Raw genomic sequence first — 9,221 nt, forward strand, 5'->3', positions numbered from 1 at the left:
TGTTCATATGACTTTCAGAGGATGATGAAAACATATAGATATTAGTTATAGTGCTGCGAAACTGACAAGTCTGACAAATATAGGAGTAGGAGAACACTTCAACTTGTTTCAATCGAACAGCGGACAGCGATACCTACCACACGACGCGGAGCGTAGTACAAAATTTGCCTCCGAACTCCCGCTCTGATGAAATTCTGGCTTCGCTTTTAATATCACTCGGACTTTGTCCACTCTCTGACATCATCCGTGACTGATAAAACTTTTGCGGGAAATTTCGAGGGATTTCTATGGGATATCAAAAATTTTAAGGTTAGATTTTTCATTTTTTTCTGATTTTGATTTTTTTAAAAGTAAATTATTACGACCAAAGTTCGTCGTGAGTTAACTTTAAAGTTCTTTTCCTTTATTTCTGTGTAATTTAATGGCCTCTCTATGCTCTAACTACATGTAGACCCCATTGGCATGGTCTGGTTTTAATGTAGAACCCTGCTCATTCGTCATGTTTATTGAAAATGTCTACAAGTTATCAGTATTGAACCGAGTACCCTTTGTGTGCTTTCCTTTGAATCTATTCAAATCCTCGAAAATTTGCCTGAAATGGAATGTTTCAACGAATGTAGTCTGTTACCATAGTATATCTACTTCCAGTCAAGCCCTGCGTCAGACGAAATTGACACCTCAGGAAGTAAGTCAATGCACTTTTCATTCATACATTGCCCTCCAAAATTCCAACTCTGCACTGAAGGTTAATTACTGTTGTGATTGATTTTTAAGCACCTACACAACATCATAATAATGGTGTAACTCGAAGAAAAGGTCCATTTCATTTGAGAATTCAAAGTATGCCTCTGATTCATTCTCATATTTCATACTTATAACTTCCTGGTGCAAGTAATTTGCATACTTGATTGTAATAGGTGTAGATTGTAGAGATTATCATCATTCATGGATCTATCTACTTGTCTGATTATTGGGGGGTGTTTGTTGGAAGCATGTTGGTTTCAATACTTCATTGCCTTTGTGGCAAAATGGTCCCTGTTCACTACAGGGTACTTTAATGTTTTATTATCTTAGTACCTAGCTACCTACTTTTGATGCTACTGATTTGTTAAAAATAATGAGATTTTTTTTTTAATGTCAGTCAAATCTACCTTGATTACCTTTACCTCAAAGTCAAATCTAAAATGTTTGTAAATGATTCTAAGCATAAGTAGAAAAATATTTTGTTCTCCAGGTTACCACTATACTTAGGACAAATGAATTCAGTTTGGAAATTGAGAATCACACCTCTGTCAAATCAGTTGTGATTGATTTTTAAGCACCTACACAACATCATATAGTGGTGTAACTCGAAGAAAAGGTCCACTTCATTTGAGAATTCAAAGTATGCCTCTGATTCATTCTCATATTTCATACTTATAACTTCCTGTGCAAGTAATTTGCATACTTGGTTGTAATAGGTGTAGATTGTAGAGACTATCATCATTCATGGATCTATCTGCTTGTCTGATTATTGGGGGGTGTTTGTTGGAAGCATGTTGGTTTCAATACTTCATTGCCTTTGTGGCAAAATGGTTCACTACAGGGTACTTTAATGTTTTATTATCTTAGTACCTACCTACCTACCTACTTTTGATGCTACTGATTTGTTAAAAATAATAAGATTTTTTTTTAATGTCAGTCAAATCTAAAATGTTTGTAAATGATTCTAAGCATAAATAGAAAAATATTTTGTTCTCCAGGTTACCACTATACTTAGGACAAATGAATTCAGTTTGGAAATTGAGAATCACACCTCTGTCAAATCTTATGACTCAAATCAACTTCCATCCAACAAACCTATTGAAGATACAAGATGTGAGGCCAAATGTCTCTTGACCACTGGTTAGTATTATTATTCCAGAACTAGTCATTTTTACTTCATTTTATTTTACCATGTAACTGCAACTCTTTCAAAGGCTCTACTTATTAGATGCCACTTCACTTTTTTTTTACTTTATTCAGCTCTTTGATTATTTATCTTTAGCAGACTGAACCTGCCTACCACCCAAAATATATTTTCAGCAGCACCCATTTGAAACTGAATGGTTAGAAGAACAAAATCTTTACAAGTTTTTTTTTTTTTTTTTTTTTTTTTTTTTTTGTTTTATTAGGTATGATACCTACTTGTTGGTACCTAATTATATGAACCTAATGAACTTAGGTACCTACCTCCTTAAGTTATTTTCATCTCTGTATGAATATTTTATCATGTTCATACCACATAGGTAGTCCTTACTAGTACAGTAGTCATTTTTACTTCATTTTATTTTACCATGTAACTGCAACTCTTTCAAAGGCTCTACTTATTAAATGCCACTTCACTTTTTTTTTTCACTTTATTCAGCTCTTTGATTATTTATCTTTAGCAGGCTGTACCTACCTACCACCCAAAATATTCAGCAGCACCCATTTGAAACTGAATGGTTAGAAGAACAAAATCTCTACAAGTTTTTTTTTTTTTTTTTTTTTTTAAGTTTACCGGGATGCATTTTTGCCCTTTATCAGAGAATGAAAAGAAAAAGATTACCGAGTGTGAAGGTAGTCCGGTAGACCGCGACACTTTTTGCTCTAATAACTGATCGCGCAAAATGTTTTCGCTCTATTTTGATAGATTTTGTAAACATTTTATTTTTTTTATCCCTCCGACCCTCCCCTCAAAAAAATTTGCCTGAGGAAAAATTAATAGTAAACCTGACTAGAATTTTAATAATATAACTTCTTTTCTCTTCAAACTCGTTCTTTGTAACTTCAACTTCCTATCTACTTCTCTACTTGTCACTGGATATTGCACGTCGATCGTTGACACATATTGTGTCAAGGTAGGCCAGAAACCATTGCCCGTGTTTTTTGATAAATAAAACTTGGGTGGAGGTTCAAATAGCCCTGAAAACTTAATTTATATTTATACAAATCTATAGCTAATTAGCTATGTTACCCCATTCTATTTCATTTCAGGTGTATTGCTTGGTGTGTTTGATGGCCATGGAGGTGCTGCCTGTGCTCAAGTTCTGTCCAAACGGTTGTTTGACTACATTGCTGCCACCTTGCTACCAGATCAGCTCATCTCTGACTGTCTGGCCAGGTTGGAAAGTCAGGAACCCATTCAACTGGTTGAGTCATACAATGACAAATTTGATATTGTTGGAGAGTTGAAACAGCTCTACTTGAATAGTTTTAAGTCTTTCCTCAAACAGTTGCTGTCTAGTCAGAAGGAGCAGCAGTTTGAAATGAAACATATGCTGGTCAATGCATTCCTCTCATTGGATCAGCATATATCTCAGGAAGCTCAACTCAAACAGGGTGGCAATCACTTGAATATGAAAACATTGGGTGTAGGACTCTCAGGTAACTATACCTTTTTTTCTGCCTGTGGGAATCAAACCCAAAATTTTGTTCTCACAAGGCAGATGTGCTATTGTCCAAGGTAACTAACTAGGCTGGCTTGCAAAAATATTTGAAACTAGAGCTTTACATATTTCTGGTTATTATCTAGTTGAGATCAACATTTTCATTATTAATACCAGTAGCAGTCTTTTCAGTTTAGACAAATTTCATCTAAATTAATTTTTGTTGGAGAGAGACAAAATTAAAGACCTGACCCTGACCTTATTCTTTAAACTCTGTTGTTATATGTTTGACAGAAAATATAAAATGACACATTTTCCTCTTGGTTGACAAGCAACTATTTTAAATTTCAATTAATTAAATTTTAAAGTGATTTCCCTTCATGAATTTGAAATTTCTGAGTTTTTTTTATATTTTCTAAAGGCCTGAGAATCGCAAACTCTTTTTGAGCTTTTTCAAAGTTTTGGTGTTAAATAGTGGCCGAACCGTACATTTCTTCATTTCCGGCCCGCAGACACTTTTCATTGTCATAAAATATCGAAGCTCTCTGCAAAATTTGAGCGACCTGTGGCTAAAGGTAAAGTCATGAGAAGCACTACTTCCTTTTTGAGCTTTTTCCCTGTATAGCTCTAAATAGCAGAACTTGGTCCGGAATAACAGCTGAACCGTATCTTCTGGTAACAGGTCCCAAGGATATTTTTGATCTACTTAATTTATCGAATCTCTGTGTTAAGTTCGAGCGACTTTGGCTGAAATTTAAAGACCTGAGAATTGCGAACTCTTTTTGAGCTTTTTCGAAGGTTTGGCTTTAAATAGCGGCTAAACCGTACAATTCTCGAGTTCCGGACCCCTTTTTTTTTCATTTATGAAGACGCCGCGCAGGGGCCCTTAACTATATTTTTTGTATTTTTTTTTTTTTTTTGTAAGCGTGGAGCACAATACGGACAATGTTCGTGAAGTGGAACGCATTCTCAACGAACATCCGAAGAACGAACGAGACACTGTGATTCGCATGGAGCGACTATTGGGACAGCTCGCCCCTCTGAGAGCCTTTGGCGATGTAAGGTAAGTTCAATAGAATAGGAAAGAATACAACCCATTACTTACTTACCTTTATGTGTCTGTGAGATAGGCATGGCCGTATGGTACCTTTTAATTGGTGTTGGGAGAGTTGAAGCTTAAAAACATGAAACTCTTTGAACGCCCACAAAACTTATATCTGAGCTCCTTCCATGTCTAAAGAGTTTTTACAGATAATTTAGATTTGGAAAGTTAAATGTTGTGTCTGTGCGTATAGCAAATTTTTTCTGTGTTGATATGATCTCTCTTTGTTTTATGGTTAATTGAACAGAACATATTTGTGGAAGAAATCATCTTTCCTATTAATCAAGGTCGTTATTGTGGTTTTACTACCTACTTCCTCAGATACATTTACCTTTATGTGTCTGTGAGATAGGCATGGCCGTATGGTACCTTTTAAATGGTGTTGGAAGAGTTGAAGCTTAAAAACATGAAACTCGTTGAACGCCCAAAACTTATATCTGAGCTCCTTCCATGTCTAAATAGTTTTTACAGATAATTTAGATTTGGAAAGTCAAATGCTGTGTCTGTGCGTATAGCAAATTTTTTCTGTGTTGATATGATCTCTCTTTGTTTTATGGTTCATTGAACAGAACATATTTGTGGAAGAAATCATCTTTCCTATTAATCAAGGTCGTTATTGTGGTTTTACTACCTACTTCCTCAGATACAAATGGAGCAAGGAGCTGCTTCAAAAGTACGTCGTACCCCATGTTGGGGAACAAGCTCTGGCCCCCAACTATTTTACCCCTCCTTATCTCACCGCACAGCCCGATGTGATACATTACCGACTGACCCCGAGGGATAGGTTCCTCATTTTAGCCACCGACGGTCTGTGGGATCTCCTCTCCCCGCTACAGGCTGTGAGACTCGTAGGTAAGTCTGAGTGAGCTGTGCAAGAAAAGAAGAAGTCATAAAATCTCTGAAGGGTTTAATGTGAACTTAAAAACAGTAGAGGAAAAGTCTAACGTGAACTTAAACACAGTTCTCCCCGCTATAAGCTGTGAGACTTGTAGGTAAGTCTGTATGAGCTGTGCGAAAAAAGCGCTATAAAGTTTCTGAAGCCCCGGTTTCCGCTCGGTTCGGATTTTATCCTGAACAGATAAGTTTCGTTCTCGGAACGACTGGCTTTCCCCTATCCTCTCCTTCTTCTCTTATATTTCCGGACGATAAGACCTCCATTATTACAGTTCCCTCTATCTAACTTCTTCTTAGGCTGCTCAAAAATGTAAGCTAAATCATAAAGCTTGAGACTGAAACCTTGGGGGGGAGATTTCGGGAGGATAAGACCCTAGCAGTTACAATTCCCTCTATCAAACCTCTTGAAAAAAGCCCTACTTAATTTGAAATGAAATTAATCTTTCTCAGGTGAACACATGTCAGGGAAGGTGACGTTGCGTCCCCTCCAGTTGCCCCGCAAGCACATGAAGCTGTCCGAAATCAACGAGCTTCTCATTGCACGCCAAGAGGGTCTCTCCCTTAAGCCCCTAGACTCGAATGCCGCCACCCATCTACTTCGCCACGCCCTAGGCGGCACCGAGTACGGGATAGAACACTCCAAGATCGCCCAACTCTTGTCTATGCCCCAGGAAGTCGTGCGATTGTTCCGCGATGATATTACGATCACGGTAGTGTACTTCGATAGTGACTATTTGCGATCCCCGAATGTGAGATAATAAAGGGGGGAGTGGCTGAGACACGGCGCGGCGTTGATGGTGACTAACTTTCTTCCGTGGTAAATGAGTCTTCTTAGAACCGGTCTTACCAAAGTTCAGACATTAACTTTTTGCCACACTGAGCTAGAAGCTTTTTTTAATGGCTTTGTTTTAAGTGGTAGGATTCTCCTGATCCTGAAGCCTAGAGGAACACTGATCTTTGCTTTCACCATTTTAAGATTTATTTTTTACGAAACTTGCGTTTCATTTTACCCACCTAGTGAAGGTTTTAGGTCGAAGATTCTGTAATCGGATACGGAATATAAATAAAAAGGTATCCTCTATTCTACCTTGATATTTAATTAAGAAGTCAAACAGCTCTTTACGAAATTGTACCTTCTAAGATACAATATTGCCCTTTTATCTTAGGAGGTACAATATTGCCCTTTTGCTCCTATGTCATTACTTTCGTCTCTGACTCTTTTTTGAGGAAAAAGTCAATTTACGATAGTTTCTAATATGAAGTTATTAAGGAACCGAATCATAGTGACAACAAGAGTTCAATAACTTTGTTGCTGCTATGAATTCATGTCCCTAAGCTGAGTAATCCTATATGTTTAAAAAGTCTTCTAGAAATGAATATTGATAATATTGCCAAATGAATATGTGCTAATTTATTTGTTTAATTCATTTGAAAAGCGCACATTTTTTCATTTTTTTTTTTTACTGAGGTAAATTTCCTTCTTCATTTTATAGTTGAATAGTCAGTAGCCTTTGTTTCAAAAGAACTTTGTGGTGCAATCTAGGTTTACGTGCAATGAATTGTGTGCTTGTATGAAGCCAAAGATTATATTGTAATTAGGTTCAGTAGGTACCCACGATTTTTAATTTTTAAACCTTTGACTTTTAAATACTCTTCTTTTTTCAAGGAAGCTAAGCATTCCCTTACTTTTAGTCACTCTACAACCCACAATAGGTGTGGTCAAGTATCTTGAATTATTCAGTATTTTTTCGGGAACACGATATATCGGCCTAAAGTTAGCTCCAAGCATGTTGAAATATTTGTACGAATAAAGTCTCTAGGGGTATAACTATTTTACCTACTTGCTTTCATGTGGGAGGCTTTCAAAAGTGGTGTCTCTGAACTCCAAGAAAAAATTTTTCCGTGTCCAATTAGCTCAATCTTGGCTTGTGTTTTAAATCAAAAATCAAGGCTAGATGTGAATTTGTAATTTTCAAGGAGTGAAAAAATAATAATAATAATAATAAACCCTTCTGTGTGAAAATATGAGGTGTCTTTTTCCTCTCACAGAAGAGGGATTGACAATAAATAATCAATTTCTCGTTCTTCACTATACTCAAGTGTTTTGGCTTGCTCCTTCCCCATTTGCCATTTTACTCTTTTATTTTATTTCTGGAATGATTTTAACAACTTTTTTAATGTATAACATTTTATTCTCAATGAACTTCTTAACTAAAGACGGAAAATTTGTCGGAAAGGCGCTCCATTGGAATCGGTTCTGATAGGAAAATGAAAGAATGATTTTAACAACTTTTTTAATGTATAACATTTTATTCTCAATGAACTTCTTAACAAAAGACGGAAAATTTGTCGGAAAGGCGCTCCATTGGAATCGGTTCTGATAGGAAAATGAACGTTTCGTGGTCTATACTCTGATGTAGGTACCTATATTTGTTTATATTGTCAATTTGATTATTTCCTCTGCTCATTTGATGAAATAAACATTTTGTTTTATTATTTTTGTTTTAAAATTATTTTGCGTATGTTTATTTTATTGTCAATGGAGATTAGAATGATTACAGGTACCTACCTCAATAATGGAATTTTCAAACAGAGAAAATGAAATCTCCCCTCCAACCTAGTTAGCTTGGGGGGTAGCGCGTCTGCCTAAGCGCTAGGTTGCGGGTTCGATTCCCACCCGGGGTGGATTTTATCCTAAACAGGTAAGATTTGTTTTCGGACCGGCTGGCTTTATCCTATCCTATCCTGATAAAGGGGGACAAATGTACAGAAGAGAGCATGGAAAGAAAAATTATCGAGTGTGAAGGTAGTCCGGTAGACCGCATCTTTGCTCTAATAACTGATACGCAAAATGTTTTCGCTCTATTTTGATAGATTTGTAAACATTTTTTTTTTAACCCACCTCGATAAAAAAATTTGCCTGAGGAAAAATTAATAGTAAACCTGACTAGTGACTAGAATTTTAATTATTTAACTTCTTTTCTCTTCAAACTCGTTCTTTGTAACTTCAACTTCCTATCTACTTGTCACTGGATATTGCACGTCGATCGTTGACACATATTGTGTCAAGGTAGGCCAGAAACCATTGCCCGTGTTTTTTGATAAAAATCCTGTGATAAGTGTTATCTCTAATGAGTGATTAACTGATTAGCACAATCTTGAACAATGATCTCTAGTACACAATGAAGTGTTGCTGAGCATACTTGGATAATATGAAGAATTAATAGCAGGACTTGTATACCATCCCATTTGCCTCTATGATGCCCTCATTTCGTCAGAAGTTTGTCGGGTTTATCAGGCAGCTGTCAAACACTTCAGATTCTGCGAGGGACAGTGATGTGCCAGACAATGCCTCTGAGTGTTTCATTCAAAACTATTTGAAAGGGTAAGTCTTTTTCTCTTGTGGACATACTGTTATCAGTATGCTTGAAGTTAAGGCCCTGAGGTAATGAACAATACATCTGGTTACAGGCCCTAAAATGTGAAGAGAGGTTGAGGTTCAAGTGGGTCTGCATATCCTAGTATCTGAACATCAATCCCACACTTCCAATTGCAAAGGGTTTTGCAATGGATGTCTTTGGAAGATTTCCCACTCTCCACAAAAAAAAAAGTATGCTCGAGGTTGGGGAGCTCACTTTTGTTGGGCCAGTTAGATTGTAGTGTGCCTTCCCTTGTAAGCACAAGGCACTGAGTTTGTGTTACACCCAGGGTAAACTTTATCCTATACAGATGGCGTTTGCTCTTGGAACAGCTTATACAGATAGGGTTTGCTCTTGGAACGGCTGGTTTTCTTCTATTCTGTCCTCAACCTCTGTTTGATTTTGGAAATATAGGAC

The 9,221-nt window shown here is 36.8% G+C and overlaps 1 protein-coding gene across 1 annotated transcript; it reads left to right on the forward strand.

The window, feature by feature from the left end:
• The first annotated feature begins 335 nt into the window (after positions 1-335).
• On the forward strand, positions 336-7,606 carry LOC103519195 (pyruvate dehydrogenase [acetyl-transferring]-phosphatase 1, mitochondrial-like). The gene is made up of 6 exons (XM_017448101.2): positions 336-685; positions 1,743-1,884; positions 2,998-3,451; positions 4,315-4,452; positions 5,135-5,343; positions 5,836-7,606. The coding sequence occupies exons 1-6, from the start codon at positions 500-502 to the stop codon at positions 6,141-6,143; spliced, it is 1,437 nt and encodes a 478-aa protein (XP_017303590.1). The 5' UTR covers positions 336-499; the 3' UTR covers positions 6,144-7,606.
• The last annotated feature ends 1,615 nt before the right edge of the window (positions 7,607-9,221 follow it).

Source organism: Diaphorina citri, unplaced genomic scaffold (genome assembly GCF_000475195.1).
Source record: "Diaphorina citri unplaced genomic scaffold, Diaci psyllid genome assembly version 1.1 scaffold2602, whole genome shotgun sequence".
Taxonomy (NCBI): domain Eukaryota; kingdom Metazoa; phylum Arthropoda; class Insecta; order Hemiptera; family Psyllidae; genus Diaphorina; species Diaphorina citri.